Consider the following 16,496-nt stretch of genomic DNA (forward strand, 5'->3'; position numbering starts at 1 on the left):
CATGCATCTGCTGATGCACGATAAAGTGCCATTGGCTTTTCTGATGGCTTCGTCACACTGCCGACTCATGTTCATCTTGGAGTCCACTAGGACTCCAACATCCCTTTCCACTTCCGTGCCACCCAGCAGGTCATTCCCTAGGCTGTAGGTGTGCTGGACATTTTTCCTCCCTAGGTGCAGCACTTTGCATTTCTCCTTGTTGAACTGCATCCTGTTGTTTTCTGCCCATTTGTCCAACCTGTCCAGGTCTGCCTGCAGCTGTTCCCTGCCCTCCGGTGTGTCCACTTCTCCCCATAGCTTTGTGTCATCTGCAAATTTGGACAGAGTACATTTGACTCCCTCGTCCAAGTCACTGATGAAGACATTAAAAAGAATCGGTCCAAGGACTGAGCCCTGCGGGACCCCACTGCCCACACCCTTCCAGGTCGAAGCCGACCCATCCACCATGACTCTCTGGGTGCGACCCTCTAGCCAATTCGCCACCCACCGGACTGTGCAGTCATCCACATCACAGCCTCTTAACTTGTTCACCAGTATGGGGTGGGATACCGTATCGAAGGCCTTCCTGAAGTCTAAGTATACGACATCCACCCCTCCTCCTGCGTCTATCGGAGCTCCTCTATGAGGTGCTCTGGGTCCAGTCATCTAACGCATCAGGCCATCACCGTGCTCCTCTGTCTACAGCTGCCAAGCTCTATCCTGGATGTAGCAAACAGCTGCCTCTTGATTGATCTGCGAGGCCCCTCGGTCGAAAGGCTTTCCGGGGACTTGAGACAGTAGATATCTTCTGCAGAGAACAGCAAGGAAACCATCACCCCTGAGGATTCAACCTGCCGCTTGGCCGCAGGTGATGTGTCTCTCCCCGCGTTGGGAGCAAGCACCAAGGAGAAGATGACTCAACCCCGGCTGACCTCACATCCTTGACCCCGGCTGATTAGCAGGGGCAGGTGGTGTGGCCAGCAATGCCTTGTCTTCCTTAAGGGAAATGAATGACGGGGGAGGTGGCGTGGCTCAGCACCGGCAGCCAGGCCCATATATACCGGCAGCTCTTGAGGAGCCAGGACAATCCCTGGGTCCCCACCCGAGCGAAGCAGGACCTGCCACCGCTCCCATGGCTCACAGCGCTCTGGCCGTCTGCGCGCTTTGCCTCCTGGCCCTCTCGTCGGCTTGCTACATCCAGAACTGCCCCATCGGAGGGAAGCGGTCCGTCCTGGACATGGACATCAGAAAGGTGAGAGCGGCGGGCTCGCCTTCGGGCTGGGCCGCGGTAGCATCACCCAAGGTTGTGGCAGCCATGAGGGCATAGGCAAGATGCACGGTGGGGAGGGAGTAGCATTTATGGGACCAGTTTCACAGACAAGGGAGATCTTTATGCACCAGAGCTTGGCAACCCCTGTGGTAAAGCTGGATTTTAAAGGGTATTGCTTTTACCCCACAATTTGGGCTCCTTCTGTCTTGAGGTGCAATGCAAGGTGGTCGATGTGGGGAGCCCGCAGCAGAAGCAGGACGAGGCTGCTCCCCCACACCAGCAAGATCCTGTGCACGGCATGAAAGCAGGGGGTTCAAGCCATTGCAACCCAGGCAGCTTTAGTCTACAAAAGCGATGACCAGCACCCATGCCCACTGCGTGTGAAGTAGCTGTCTAACCTCGAGGCACTTCCAGGCCTTAGAGGCTGGGCAATACCAGCAGCCTAGACCCTTGGGCTCACTGTGGTGTGGCTGCTTTTGTAAAGCTTCTGCCAGAAGCATTGCATTTGCCTACAATTTACCTGCCTCTCCCCCTGCCCGTGTTAAGCCAGCGAAGAAACCAGAGACTCCAGTGCATATCTGCTGGAAAAAGCTTCCTGTAGCTGTCAGGGTCCCGTTCAGCTAGAAAAGGTGTTGCACTGTCAGGGAAGGCACAACCAGAGCAGCTAAGGCAGAGAGAGGGTGGACGCACCACAGAGCAGGTGCTGAGCCCCCTGGTCTGCTAAACAAGGATCAGAGCATTTGCTGAGCCTGCCTGGTCCATTCGGGGCAGGGCAGGGCAGGGCTCAGCGTCTTGAACTGCACAGCTGCATTTTACCGTAATCCCAGTCACGATGAGCAGTGCTGTACCCGTGGCCAGCAGAAATCTGTAGCAACAGGGAACAGGAGATGCTATGACATCTTATATGGCTTGTAAGGCTGAACCCCCCCCCCCCCCCCCCCCCCCAGGGTTATTTAGTTGGGAGAACAGAAGACTGAGGGGGGATTTGATACCAGTTTTCAAATACCTGAAGGGCAATTACAAAAAGCATGGAGATGAGTTTTTCTTTGGACAGGACAGGACTAGAAGCAATGGCCTCAAGTTGCAGCAGGGCAAATCTAGGCTGGAGATGAGGAGGATGAGGACGGTCAAGCCTTGAACAGGCTGCCCAGAGAGGTCATGGCATCTCCATCCTTGGAAGGATTTAAAAGCAGATTAGACAATAAACTCAGCTGGGACAGCCTAGTCAGGGGTGATCCTGCCTTGAGCAGGGGACTGGACAAGATGACCTCGTGAGGTCCCTACTTTCCTACGGCCTACTGTGGCATAGGCAGCATAGGATGGGATGCCTGGCGCTCGCCAGAGTAAAGCACAGCTCTCCGGTCCTTACCACACTGTAAAGCTCTAACCAGAAGCTCTCCGTGGGGTGCCTAATGCCGGCTGCTTTTCAGTTTCCATTGGGAGAGGCCACTCTTCCCACAGAAAAATGAAGCGCTGGTTTGCCCACGTTACAACTCCCTGCAATGGTGCCAGCTAGAAGCTCGTGCCCCATCCTGCTTTAGATGAGGGAGGGCTTGAAATTTGACAGCAGAGACGACTTGTCAGGGACCCTTATGAAAACCATCCAAATGTGGCCATGCTTTAAACCTCTGGGGAGAGGCAGGGTGGGGAAGGGATCTGAGTTTGCATGAGCTCATTTGAGGCCTGTTAGACCCTAGCAGCTAAGTTCTCAGGAGAAAGCATGCTGCAGTCTGGAGCTAGGGTTTTCCCCAGTTGCCACTGCCAGGAGCTGCTAGGCTCGTGCTGCAATGAGGTTACCCCTTGGGCGCTGATGCCATCCAGCACTGACACCTGCAAAACATAGCCAGGGAGCAAAAGTGGCCAGCTGGGATGCTCCAGGGGCGCAGCACCAGCAGACATGGGCCCCAGTAAGGTCCCCAGACAGCCACGAAGCCTGGGCCAGGCTAGCTCAGTACAACTGACTATCTGCCAGCCAAGGGTCACGGCTTATGGAGCAAAGTCATGCGGGTGGGAGGTCTCACAGGAGGGCTGAGCCGGGCCCACTGAATGATTTTGCATCCAGTTTGCAGACAACACAAAGCTGGAGGATGGCATCACTGAAGCACTCTGGAGAACAGCATACCCCTTCTCCTGGTTGCCCTATTCCCTACCCACGTAAAGCCCAGATCTAATCTGCATGCCTGGGGAAGGCCGCAGGGAGCATTACCCTCGCAGTGACACGCAGTCCTGCAGCTTTCAGCAGAACCTGAACTAGGGATCGGCTGCAGGACTCCCTGCTTCTGGTGTCGAGCTTCAGGTTGAGCCTGCAGCTGTCTGGGTTCGTTCCTTGAGCTGGACGCACACCTGAGGTCCTGACAGGACAGGAGCCAGGACAGCAACTTGAGCAATTAAACTTTGTGCTTAAGAAATACAGAACAGCAGGGCGAGCAGCGCAGCGCACGCTGCCCAGGGGTCAGAGCCACTGGCATCAGATGGAGGTCCAGCCAGGTGACTTCTGACTGTTCAGAAGGGTCTCAGCTGCTACAGGAACCCCAGCAATCCCACTCCACTTCCAAACAGCTCCATCCCTCCATATCAGCTACCACTGAGCCATCAAATAAAATGATTACCTACCCCCCAACGCCCCAACTGTGTTTGGTTCCCTTCTCCCTAAAGGCACAGGTCCAAGGGGGTTCACTCCCTGGAGGTGTCACCTCCAGGGTCTGCATAGGGCTACCGACTCTGCCACCCCACAGCCACCTTCCCAATCCTTCCAGGCAGCCGAGTTCATCGTTTTCCCGCACACGGCAGCCTCCAGGCTCGTTCCATAGTGCACTGGCTTCAGCAACAGCTTTTCCACTACCTCCGATCACACCCCTGGCACCAAGGGCCGCAGCCTTCCCCCTGCTAACCAGCCCCCGGGTCTCTCTCTCCAAACAGTGCCTGCCTTGTGGGCCAAGGAACAAAGGCCACTGCTTTGGCCCCAGCATCTGCTGCGGGGAAGAACTGGGCTGCTACTTTGGGACCTCGGAGACCTTGAGATGCCAGGAGGAGAACTACTTGCCCACGCCCTGCGAGTCTGGCCGCAAGCCGTGCGGCAACACGGGTGGGACCTGTGCAGCCGAGGGGATCTGCTGCAGCTACGGTGAGAGCTCCCCAGCTCTGCTCCAGCTGGAGCTTCCCATGACCTCGCCATGTCTCCCCACCCCACCCCTTACCCTGCATCACCCACTATAAGGCTCCCCCATAATCTTAGCTCAAGCAACAGCCTCCAAGCTCCATACAGGACTGAGACTCCAGAAACAAGCATCCAGCTACAATCCCTCTAGGCCAGTTGCTTAACTGCATGGTGCCTCATCAATAATTACACCCCGCTCCACTTATGGAGAAGGCTAAAACTGATGACCAGAGTGCTTGGAGATGCACAGGTTGGAGGGAAGGGGCTGTCTAGAGGAGCAGCGTGGTTATCTCGCTGCCAGCACAGGTCCACACAGCAGACTGCAGAGGAGACCGATCAGAGTCAGCTTGTCCAGAGCTAGAAGGTCAGTGTTAGCAAGTCCAAGACTTAAGCCGGGTCCACAGCAGAAAGTGGCTACAAACAGGAGTGGTGGCTGGTCAGCTCCAGGCTTTGCAGCTCGCTGGTTCCACCCAGCACAGCATTTTACCGAACCCCCATCGGAAAGGTGCCACATCCACCTAAGCTGAGGCCTCAGCTAGGTGAAGCCACAAATTCCCATTGCCTTGGACAGGGTATTATCCAGATCAGCTGTGCACAGCCATAGGGGTGGGGTACAGGGGATGGGCAAAGCTCAAGCTCTGCTTGCCTTCACCTGCCTGTGTTCTCCTTCAGAGGGCTGCATGATGGACTCATCTTGTGACCAAGCCTCCATGTTCTCCTAGAGGACCCACCCAGACCCACCCCTGCGCAAGACCAAGACAGCGCTCCCCACGGCAGCTGGGACACCTCAACTGACACCTCCAAACACAAATAAATCTTGTACTGAAGGGTCCTCTGGCTCGCTCGTTCTTTCCCAGCTTTGCAACACGCTCAGCTTTGCTTTGCTCTGCAGCCTGCCCAGCTGGGACTGGTGCCTCTGCTCTGGGGAGGCTGCTTCGCAGAACAGCACAGATGAGAAGGCCTGACACAGCATCCGCTGGTGGAGGACCAGCCTGGGGTTTATCCAGAAGCTGAAGGCAGGGCTGGCACAAGTTATGGACCTGAAATGGCACCCTATAAATTGGGAGCATGTGGGGCCCTGCAGGAGGCAAGAGCAAGACGTTGGCAGCCAACGCTCTTCCCATTAGTCCCCAGGTGCTGAGCACAGGATGGAAGGGGAAAGAAAAGGCAGCTCTGAGCAGAGAAAGGGATGAGTGAGGGACATGAGGTCACTGCTCTGAACCTGAGCACCTACTGGCAGCATCCATGTCTAAAGGCAAAGGCCTCAATGTCAGTAGAGGCTGCAAAGGGGTAGGAAAGGGACAGCTGAGGTGACCACGTAGGACCCCTCCTTTGGGGATCCATCCACAGCCCCCAGTTGCTCACACTGCTCCAAACCATGGGTCACGCTGGGATCTGGCTTGCTCCTTTCACAGGCGATTCTGACATGTGAGGGGAGAGTTCTGCTCCAGTTCAGAACAAACCCAGCTGGACCCAGACTCCCACCCACAAGAACCTCACCAGGTTTAACTGTGACGGCATTAAGAGGCTTTAGCTTGGTCTTGGCTCGTCCTATTCAAAATTAATCGGAATATGACAATACGCAAATCAAATCCAAGTGGATCAATCACTGTCACAATTACATGTTTCCATTTCTTTCCTGCTGAAAGGTTCAAAGGTCCTGTGTCTTTCCATGAAATGTTTCAGGGCAGAGGGCAGCAAGACCTCACTACAGCCACTGAATGCCAACTAGGATATGAGAAAAGCAGGTTCAAACTATACACCTCAGCAGGAATTAGCAGAGCACTTCAGAGGCAGCATCCCTGACTACTAAGCTCAGCCTGTTACCACACAATGGGGTCCCGGTCACTAGTGCTGGTAGGAAGGATCTAGCGCCAGGTACAAGGGAGGGGTTGATTCCATGCTGCAATGCAAGCTGGGGACAGTGCCCACTAGTCACACCAGAAAGGGCTAGGACAAAGTCATCAGATTAAAGGACTACTGATAAACAGGAAATGCACAACTGACCAGTAAATCCTCCAAGCCCTGGGCCTGGGGAGCAACAGTTCTGTCAGGTGCTACAGGGGTAGGACTCTAAACCCCAAGTGAGATATAGCAGATGCTTTAAATCAGGGGTAGGCAAGCCCCAGCATGGGTGCCAGAGCACACGTGCCTCGGGGCGGATAGCAGAGAAGGGGCTGGGGCAGCACTACCACAAGGATCAGGCCCCTTGTGGCTCCCCCAACATCTTACAAGTCGAGGTTGCAGGTGCTTTTGGCACTCTGCCCACAAATATTGCCAATCCCTGCTCTAAACTGACTCCACAGCAGGAACTCCTGATGTCTTTCCACATTTGCCCAGGAGGGGGAGTGCAGGGCAAGCCTCCCTCTCTTACAAGCTGCCTCTGAACCCCAAGCAGACACAGGATGGACTGAACTGCCGGACCCCAAGGAAGGGCTCTGTGCCCCCAGACTACATCCGTGCATCAAAGAGGGGACTCCATCATGCACAAGTTCATCCGGGATCCACAAGTCAGGAGAGCAGGCACACAAGGGCCAAAGGAACTGGAGAGCAGTCAAAAGGGATTAGAGCAGCAGGCTGTAGGCAACAGCCTGGGTCACTGCCAACAGCTCCAGGGTCACACACTGAGGAGAAACACACAGGAGAGCCCGAGGGCCACCAGCCTGGCAGGAGGCAGGGATGGAGGAGAGGGGAGGCAGAGCATGGCAGCGCACCTGCCCAAGCTCTACCCCACTGTGGCCACCTGGGATCTCGGCTGTGCATTTCCACAAGGGCTAGTATCAGGGCTTCTCTTAAGAGTTCAATTTGGACATGACTTGCCCCAGTTCTCAGGGTTTCTTCCCTTTTCCCCTTGAAAACTACAAGAGTTCCCAGGTAGGGAACAACCTCTGCTCTCAGTCTTGACTCCAGTTCCAGTAGAGAAGAGCACAACAAGGGGAGACAGCAGCAAGACCAGAAGGAAATTGCTCGAGACAGGAATTCCAGCTGTTACCAGTTCACAGCTCCCCTGACTCTTGAGATCTCTGGGCACCGGAGGCAGGGGGAAGACACCCCCATCCCTGCCATCCATGGATGGAAAAGCCAAACGGGTCACAATCCTGTGGAATACTATGCCAAGAACAATCCAAATGGGCAGAGGGTGAAGACCCTGAGACCCTGCAGGGAAGCAGGTTGCAAAGGCCCTAGGGAGAAGCCTAGGGAAGGAAGGACCCAGCACTATACAAAACGCATCCCTTTATTTCCCAGAGACGTGCGATTAGTGCTGAAGGGAAGGGCCATGACCCGGGGAGCAGGTGAGATTGTTTCAGGACAGGAACCACACATGGCCACTGAAGGCCATTTGTTCAAATGAGAATCCCCTGGCTGATCTGTGTCCCCAGTGCAGGAAGCCCCCTCCCTGCCGTGAGCTCAACACCTGGACAGAAACCGTTGGGCAGCCTGCCACTGCACTGCCCGGCCAGGCCAAGGTGGAGGCAGCACTCCTAGGACAGGGTAGTGCGCCTGACGATGCGCTGCTTTTTGTCGATGGCAAAGTTGTAGTTTTGGGGGTTGTCCAGGCACTGCTTGATCCGCTCATCCAGGTTCTCGGGAGTGATGAAGGTTTGGGCTTCCTCCTGTGAGCAGAGGAGGAGAAGCAGCAGCTCTGAACATGGGGATATTTGTGCCACTCAAAGCAGAAGAGCTCCTGTTTGAGCAGGGCCTGCTTGCCGTAGCATGCTCTGCTCTGTAGCATGCTCTGCTTGCCCTCACCCCACAGGGTTGTCATAATGGACACCAGCGTCATCCAGGCTTCTCTCTTGGGCATTTCAGTGGCCAAGGGACTCCAGCCCACCCCAGTGCTGCCCACAGGACTGCTGCTTCCAGGGCACTGGTGCAGGGTGCCCGGAGTGGCTACTCTATGGCTCTTCAGGAGGGCAGAGCCTGAGTGGCTACAATGAAGATGCCATTTCACCACATGGGCAAGAGGCTGGGGGCACCTCAGAGACACAAAGCTTCCTTGGTTGCCACCTGCAGCTATTCCCCAGCCTGCCCCACACGGGATGGCCTACTAATGCTGGCAGTTTGGTGGCAGTTAGGAAGGCCAGAGGCACTCCTCAAAGCCATGCAGGCCCCTTCTCCAGAGAAGCCCGATAATGGCCACGCTCTCAGCTCCACCTCAGGCCACTGGGGGATAATACACTATACCTTGAGGCCCCATAGTCCCCCCAGGCCTGTGCTCAGCCTCTAGCCCTCACCTGTAGCCGGAGGACCTCCTTCTCCTTCTGCTTCATGAAGTCCTCCACCAGCTTGGCTTGGCTGATGGCCCCTTGCAACTTCTTCTTCTTCAGCTCTTCCTCTTCTCTCCTGAGTCGCTCCTCCCTGGTGCACACATGGGAAAGGGGGTGTTAAGAACCCTTCATGAGAGAGTCGGAGTCACAGCAGAGCTGCCTCCTCGGGAAACACTTAAAGCTCAAGAAAAGCCTGCGGCTGTGTCATGGGACCATGAGAAAGACAAAGGGTGAGCTGGGCTGACTTTACCGGCAGGCCAGCCATGAAGCCTGGAGGAACCAGTTCCCAAAGCAGGGGCAGAATGTTCCTTGCATTGGTCACACCGGTCCCTGTACAACACCTTAGCACAGGCTCTGGATAACAGGCTTCTGGCTGGGCTGGTTGGTGCCATGACTGTCATGTGCTCCCTACACTGGAGCTGTGAACCCAGCTGAGTGCTTGGAGGCTGCGGGACCTGCTGGAGCAGGACTTGGAGCCCTCCCAGGACACTGGCACCTTGCTCACTGCCTGTGGGGACCACAGTGGATGGGGGTGGCCAGGTCTTTGCCCTTGGCTTCTCTTGTTGTATGGATGGTTTGGGGGACATGTGGCTTCTCTGCTCAGTTCATAGCATGTTTGATTTTGTACAGTGCTGGGAGACAGCCTGGGAACAACGCCAATGCTTCTGGAGTGCTGTGAGGAGAGCAGGCAGCTGTAAAAGGACTCCAGTGTTTCAACTGTGTCAAACAGGTGCTACTAGGACCCCCCCCTCATGCTCTGACAGGGTCCTCAAAGCTCCACACAGGACTTAGGATCCCTAACCCATGGACCAGGTGGAGAAGTGGCAACTGCAGCAGTTGTGATGCTCTGCTCAGCAGTGACAGCATGTCGCACAACTCACTCAGCTCCTTTCCTCCGTGCCCTGCACTCACAGGCCAAGGTAGGATGGGTAAGAGTGAGAGCCATCCCCTTGGCTTAGGAGACAGCTGGCAAGCATCAGAAAGGTGAAACACGGGCATCACCTGGGGTTTTATTTTTGCCCCGGGAGAGAGGAACCTCATGCCAGAGAGGAGCTGTCAGCAAACTGACATGCAACCACGTCTATGGTGTGTGTTCTCTTGAGGACAGAAAGGTGTAACGTGCTCAGATGGCAGCAACTCCCATTCACTGTCCAACAGATGTTGGAGGAACCAGCAGCTGTGTGGACAATGGGCGACAAATGGGAGCATTACAGCATTAGAGGTGTCTTACAAAGGGATGCAGGGGGCAAGACATTGCTGGAGGGTGGGGGTGGAACCCTTGTTCCCTTGGGTCAGCTCATGATTCACAGCTTCATTCCAGGTTTGGATTTTGTCATGAACAGCAGCCAGTAAACATCAGCAGTGCCCACTGGAACTGCGCCCAATGACAGCCACAGCTATGGCCACACCACACTAGGGATAAGAGGTTGCAGCTCAGCACACCAGCCCAGACAGTTGAGAGTACCCATGTTAAGTGCCAGCCATACTGGCTCTCTGGGCAGGACCCCGCAACCAGGGCCAAATCAGCCAAGCTCCGTGACCAGGGTTGCCCCAAGCTGGCCGTGAATCAGCTTGGGCAGATATAAGATTTGGAGGGGGGGCGGGGCAGCCGGTGCAGCACGTCACATGGAACTCAGCACTCCTTTTATTCCTGTTCAGGAGAAACTAGAAGCTTTACTAGTAGGCTAGGGGGCCAGCACATTATTCAGTTTAAGATCAAAGCAAAAAACAAATACAGCCATTGGAATGTGACTAATTTGCTAGACTATATACAAGTTTAAAAAACCCACAACAGGCTAGGAAAAAATAGTCAAAGTTATTGCATCTTTAGGCCTGTAGTCATTACAGTTAAATGTACGTCTCCTTCAGATTTGGAAAACAAAATCTAGCCTTGTTGAGCATGTTGACCGTGCCTCCAATACTGCACTGTCCGTCACATCCACACCTGAGTTATTACTAGACCTGAGTTAAGGATTTTAAGACAGAACTAGAAAGTCTGCAGGGCTGTGAAATGGAAGAAACATTATCACAGATAGCTAATAGAGAGCAACATTGCAAAAGAAAGGAGAGTTTGACTAGTGAAACATCAAGGTTATTAGAAAAAAAAGAGAGTGTTGTTAACACCTCTGCAGTGGAGAGAGATCAGCAGGAATCAGGGAGGCGATAAGAAGACATGAAGTCAATGGACTGTTTCAGCACTACCTGACTAAAAATGTTGCAGCCACTGCCAGGCAGTTGGTTTTAAACTTCACACAGAGCAGGGATGAAGGAGGGGTGCAAGTGCTCCACTTCTTGCCCCCTGCCTCATCAGCTGCCCCTGTGAACCAGCAGTTGAGAGGTGGAAGACTCCAGAAGCCATCAACCTGGCCCAGCATTCTCCTGTATGGTAACCAGGCCGGATAAAAATCAATGATTACATTTTGAAAGAGTTAATGGTTTTCTTAATTAAATCAGCTTTCAAAACATTTACTTTAAACATTTACATTAAATGTTTGAAAACATTTACAGCCTGCCCACCAGGCAACTGGTGCGCAGGATCGCATGGGAGGCCAGTCTGAGGGGAAAAGGAGTCCAGGAGAGATGGCTGAATTTTAAAGAAACCTTACTGAGGGTGCAGGAACAAACCATCCCCATGTGCAGGAAGAATAGCAAATGTGGCAAGCGACCAGTTTGGCTTAGCAGAGAACTCTTCAGTGAGCTTAAACACAAAAAGGAAGTTTACAAGAAGCGGAAGCTTGGATAAAACTTTGGAGGAGTATAAGAATATTGCTTGGGCATGCAGGGATGAAGTTAGGAAAGCCAAAGTGCAATTGGAGTTGCAGCTAGCAAGGGACATGAGTGGTAACAAGAAGGGTTTCTCCAAGTATGTTACCAACAAGAGGAAAGTCAGGGAAAGTTCCCTTACTGAACGGGGAAGGCAACCTAATGAGAGATGAGGAGGAAAAGGCTGAAGTGCTCAATGCCTTTTTTACCTCAGTCTTCACAGGCAAGGTCAGCTCCCAGACCACTACACCGGGCAGCACAGTTTGGGGAGGAGGTGAGCAGCCAGCAGTACTGAAAGAACAGGTTAGGGCAGTGGCAGGCAATTATTTTGGGAGGAGGGCTGCTTACTGAGTTTTGGCAAGCTATCGAGAGCTGCACAATAGGCAGCCCAGGGCAGATAAATATTAATTTTCTAAATTTTTTAGGGGCCCCACGGGCCAGATAGAATGGCCTGGCGGGCTGCATCTGGCCTCCAGGCTGCGTTTTGCCCACCCCTGGGTTAGGGGCTATTTAGAAAAGCTGGATGTGTGCAAGTTCATGGGGCCAAATGCAATGCATGCAAGGGTGCTGAGGGAGTTAACTGATGTGATTGCAGAGCAGCTGGCCATTATCTTTGCAAATTTGTGGCAACTGGGGGAGGTCCCAGATGATTGGAAAAGGGTAAGTATAGTGCCCATCTTTTTAAGAAAGGGAAGAAGGAGGATCTAGGGAACAACAGTTTGGTCAGCCTCACCTCAGTCCCCCAAAAAACCATGGAGCGGATTCTCAAGAAATCCATTTCTAAGCACTTGGAGAAGGTGGTTAGGAACAGTCAGCATGGATTCACCAAGGGCAAGGCATGCCTGACCAACCTGATTGCCTTCTATAAGATGACTGGCTCTGTGGATGCAGGGAAAGCAGTGGACATAATATATAGAGGTGCACTGATATATCAGTTATGTATCGGATCAGCACCAATAGAAGGAAAATTATCAATGGCTATTGGCTTTTTTCAGCCGGTGTAGCTGATAACGTCACCAATAAATAGAATATGCCTTCTGGCCAGGGCCCCTGGAGGCTGCGTGCATGTGCACAGCCGCAGCCTGCACATGGCCAGGAATGCAGCCAGGCAGCGTGGAGAGCAGTGCCCCACAGGTAAGTGGGGGGATGGGGTGTGGGGGAGGGAAGGGGTGTGGGTGGGGGACACTACCCAGCCAGGGCAGTGAATGGGAACTGGGGCTGGGGTTCATCCAGAGGATCAGTGTCCCAGCACTTGAAAAGGGTGGCAGGGATGCTTGAACTAAACCTCATCCAATGAGCTTTAGTTCAAATGCTGCCACCAGCATTCTTAAGCACAGGGACACTTAACGGGAATGGAGCGAGGGTGGATGCAGGCTTCTTGCTGTGGGCTCAGGGCTCTCCACTCTTCTGCCTTTGCCCTGAGAGCTCCATACCAGCCTGACAGCAGGAGGCACAACTAGGCTGGTGCAGGGCTCCTGGGGCAAAGGCAGCAGGATGGAGAGCCCTGAGCCCACAGCAAGCAGCCCAATTCCACCCTCTCCCCCACTCTGGTTAAAAGCATCCCCGTGCTTAAAACTGGTGGTGGCGACAGTGCTTGAACTAAAGTACATTCATCGCCCTGGCTGGGCAGCATCCCCTGCTCCAGCCCCTTCCCCACTCCCTCCATCACTGTGGGGGCCCCAGTCTGCCCCCCACATGCCCCCTCTCCACCACAGACTTACCTGCAGGGCACTGCTCTCCATGCTGCCCAGCCGCATTCCTGTAAATCAGTTATCGGATCGGAATTGGCCAATATGGCTGGTTAATAATCAGCTATCAGTACTGACCATAAAAATCTGTATTGGTGTACCCGTAATAATATATCTTGACTTTAGCAAGGCTTTTGATACCATCTCCCACAGCATTCTTGCAGGCAAGCTAAAGAAGTATGGGTTAGATGAATGGACTGTAAGGTGGATAGAAAGCTGGCTGGACTGTCGGGCTCAACAGGTAGTAACTAATGGCTCAATGTCTAGTTGACAGCTGGTAACAAGCGGAGTGTCCCAGGGGTCAGTCCTGGGGCTGGTTCTGTTCACTATCTTAATTAGCAATCTGGAAGATGAGATGGATTGGCACCTTCAGCAAGTTTGCAGATGACACCAAACTGGGGGGGTGAGGTAGCTATAGTGGAGGGTAAGGCTAGGATTCAATGACCTAGACAAACTGGAGGATTGGGCCAAAAGAAATCTCATAAGGATCAGCAAGGACAAGAGCAAAGTCCTGAAACACTCCCATGTGCCGCTACAGGCTGGGGGCGACTGGCTGGGCAGCAGCTCTGCAAAAAAGGACCTGGGGGAACAGTGGACAAGAAGCTGAATATGAGCCAGCTGTGTGCCCGTGGTGCCAAGAAGGTTAATGGCATCCTGGGCTGCATTAGTAAGAGCACTGCCAGGAAACTGAGGGAAGTGATTCTTCCCCTCTATTCTGCACTGGTGAGGCCACAGCTGGAGTCCTGTGTCCAGTTTTGGGTCCCCCACTACACGAAGTTAAAGATAGTTCAGGAGGGCAACAAAAACGGTTCGGGAGCTGGGGCAGATGACTTCTGAGGAGAGGCTGAGGGAACTGGGCTGATTTAGTCTGCAGAAGAGAAGACCGAGGGGGGATTTGATAGCAGCCTGTAACTACCTGAAGGTTGTCGCCAAAAAGGATGGAGCTGGGCTGTTCTCAGTGGGGGCAGATGGCAGGACAAGGAGCAATGGGCTCCAGCTGCAGCAAGGGGAGTTGAGGTTGGATATTAGGAAAAAAACAAACCTCTCACTAGGAGGGTGGTGATGCACAGGAACAGGTTACCTAGAGAGCTGGTGGCATCTCCATCCTTGGAGGTGTTTAAGCCCTGGCTAAACAAAGCGTTGGCTGGGATGATGGAGTTGGGGCTGGTCCTGCTCTGAGCCGGGGGCTGCACTAGATGCGGCCTCCTGAGCTCCCTCCAACCCTCATTGTCTGTGAGGGTATAATTATTTCTTTGTAAAAATAAACCAATTTGAAACAGCAGCCTGCACGAAGGCCTCACCTTGCTCCTGTCTATGCCAGCCACGTAAAATTAAATAAAATACAAACACGACGCTGTGCGCGGAGACTGGAAGCCGCTGCCTGGCCGGCCACAACCAGAGCCGATTCAAACGCTCACCCAGCCCACGGCAGCAGCAGCCTCTTTTGCAGGGACACGGGCTATTTTCTTCACTTCGGTTTACTCGGCTAATTCAGTTCAAAGCCTCGTTCCTTTAAAAGTAAGGAGCTGAGCGGAAAGAGGGCAGGCGAGGCAGCCTACGAACCAAAACAAGACCCGATCCCCTCGCTCCGACACCCGCACGGAAACAGCGGCCAGACAATCGGCACAACCGGCTCGCGGGGCGCTTTCCTTTGCGCCGTTCGACGGGATTTCTCCAGCTTTCCGATGCCGGTTTGACGCCTCCGAGCACAAACCACCCGACAAGAAACGCTGCCGCTCGCGGCCCCGCGCCGCGTCCTCACCTGCGCCTCCACTGCCGCTCGTTCTCCGTGTCGTTCCAGGCCAGCAGCGACTCCTGTATGTCGGTCGTGACCTGCTGCTCCTGCTCTTGCAGGAGCTCCCGCTTCTTCTTCCCCGCCTCCACCCGGAACTCCGACCTGCGGGGACCACAACGGTTGCAGCACCCCTGGACCCCGCCCCCTCCTTCAGGCCCCGCCCCCTGGGTAACGGCAGCCCAGGCCCCACCCCCTCGGTAACGGCAGCCCAGGCCCCGCCCCCGCCGCCGGCCGCACCTGAGGGCCCGCAGCACGCGGTAGTACTGGCTGTATCGCTCCTGCACCACGAGCAGCTCGGCCGGGTCCACGGGCGGCGGCACCTTGATGCGCCCGGCCTTGGACTTGGCGGGCGGGTCGTCCCGCGTCTTGCGGCCCCGCGCGGGCACCAGCACCGCGCCGGGGAAGGGGCCGGGCCGCAGCGCGGCCCAGCAGCGCCTCAGCGCGGGCAGCATGGCGCTGGCGGCAGCCGACCTCAGCTGGGCGCCGCCATTGCCGCGACCTCCGCCCCGGAAGCGGAAGTGCATGTTGGGGGGGGTCCTGAACAGGGCATGCGCAGAGTGAGGACGGCTGGACGCGAGCGAGGAGGGTGGGTGTTCTGAACGCGCGCATGCGCAGAGGAGGGCGCGGCTGGGCGCGCGCCCCGCCCCTCCTGTGTTTCGGGAAGGGAGGGGTCGTTCTGAGCGGAGCATGCGCAGACGGAGATGAGAGCGAGCGTTCTAAGGCGCCCTGGTTGCTCCTCCCTAGAGCCAGCTGCATATTCTTGGCGCGCCTGACCCTGGGGGGCTGCTCCCCTGGCTGGGTTGAGGGGTGCAGGGGGGGGGCCTCCACAGAGCCATGCCCCAGTCCTCAGCTTTGCCCCTGCACAGGCTCGACAGCCCCGGGCACAAGGGAGGCGACAGTGGCACTGCCCCAGAAGCAGCCGCAAGCTCCTGGAGTGAGCACCGTGCGCTGCCTCCCGCAGACTGAGGCCCCAGGGCCACCCCAGGAGAGGAGGCGGGAAAGAGCAAGCCCAGGCCGTGGGGCTCAGCCCCAGGCCTGGAGCAGCAGCGCAGAGCCAGATTAGGCCCTTTTGCAGCCTCAGGCCACCCCAATCGGGTCTGGATGCTGCGCTGCCTTGGCCCGGCATCGAGCCCCGCGCTGTCAGCATCGGAAATCCCTCGCGTCGAGGATGGTCTCTGCTGTCTCCCGCGGGTGGGTCTTGGGGACTGAAGAGTCGGACCTTGGAGCGACAGATCGGGCCACAGGCCTTCCAGCAGGGAGAGTCGGTGCCGGCTGGGATTCCTTGCCTTTTCCTTCCTCTGCTTCGAGAGCGAGACGCTTCTCCTCGAAACGGGCTGCCGCTTGGTGGAGGTTGCGGTGCCCGAGGAGTCGACAGCCAGCTCCTCCCCGCTCTGGATGCCGGCATCTGTCTCCTCCAGGTCTGCCTTCAGCGTGTCCTGGTAGCGTTTCCTCGCCGGCCGGGAGGTCTCAGGCTGGTACTGAGCCGGGAGCGGAGAGCCGGGCACCTGCACCCAGT

At 55.4% G+C, this 16,496-nt stretch overlaps 2 protein-coding genes across 2 annotated transcripts; one reads left to right on the top strand and one right to left on the bottom strand.

The window, feature by feature from the left end:
- Positions 1-1,111: 1,111 nt before the first annotated feature.
- Positions 1,112-5,128, top strand: LOC102569278 (neurophysin 1). The gene is made up of 3 exons (XM_014597104.3): positions 1,112-1,231; positions 4,169-4,373; positions 5,079-5,128. Exons 1-3 carry the CDS (start codon positions 1,112-1,114, stop codon positions 5,126-5,128), a joined length of 375 nt encoding a protein of 124 aa, XP_014452590.3.
- Positions 5,129-7,623: 2,495 nt separating this feature from the next.
- MRPS26 (mitochondrial ribosomal protein S26) lies at positions 7,624-15,519 on the bottom strand. Its single transcript, XM_019495669.1, has 4 exons — positions 15,218-15,519; positions 14,948-15,082; positions 8,642-8,765; positions 7,624-8,020 (listed from the first exon to the last, which is right to left on the bottom strand). Exons 1-4 carry the CDS (start codon positions 15,502-15,504, stop codon positions 7,889-7,891), a joined length of 678 nt encoding a protein of 225 aa, XP_019351214.1. The 5' UTR covers positions 15,505-15,519; the 3' UTR covers positions 7,624-7,888.
- Between the last annotated feature and the right edge of the window lie 977 nt (positions 15,520-16,496).

This window comes from Alligator mississippiensis, chromosome 2, assembly GCF_030867095.1.
Source record: "Alligator mississippiensis isolate rAllMis1 chromosome 2, rAllMis1, whole genome shotgun sequence".
Taxonomy (NCBI): Eukaryota; Metazoa; Chordata; order Crocodylia; family Alligatoridae; genus Alligator; species Alligator mississippiensis.

What these genes read in the sequence shown, in the direction of transcription:
- LOC102569278 (XM_014597104.3), top strand. Translation starts at nt 1,112, where the DNA reads ATGGCTCACAGCGCTCTGGCCGTCTGCGCGCTTTGCCTCCTGGCCCTC. An exon ending in TGGACATGGACATCAGAAAG is followed by an intron (nt 1,232 to 4,168) that starts GTGAGAGCGGCG and finishes CTCTCCAAACAG; the next exon opens with TGCCTGCCTTGTGGGCCAAG. An exon ending in GGGGATCTGCTGCAGCTACG is followed by an intron (nt 4,374 to 5,078) that starts GTGAGAGCTCCC and finishes GTTCTCCTTCAG; the next exon opens with AGGGCTGCATGATGGACTCA.
- MRPS26 (XM_019495669.1), bottom strand. Translation starts at nt 15,504, where the DNA reads ATGCACTTCCGCTTCCGGGGCGGAGGTCGCGGCAATGGCGGCGCCCAG. An exon ending in CGCGTGCTGCGGGCCCTCAG is followed by an intron (nt 15,083 to 15,217) that starts GTGCGGCCGGCG and finishes TGGTCCCCGCAG; the next exon opens with GTCGGAGTTCCGGGTGGAGG. An exon ending in GAGCGGCAGTGGAGGCGCAG is followed by an intron (nt 8,766 to 14,947) that starts GTGAGGACGCGG and finishes TGTGTGCACCAG; the next exon opens with GGAGGAGCGACTCAGGAGAG.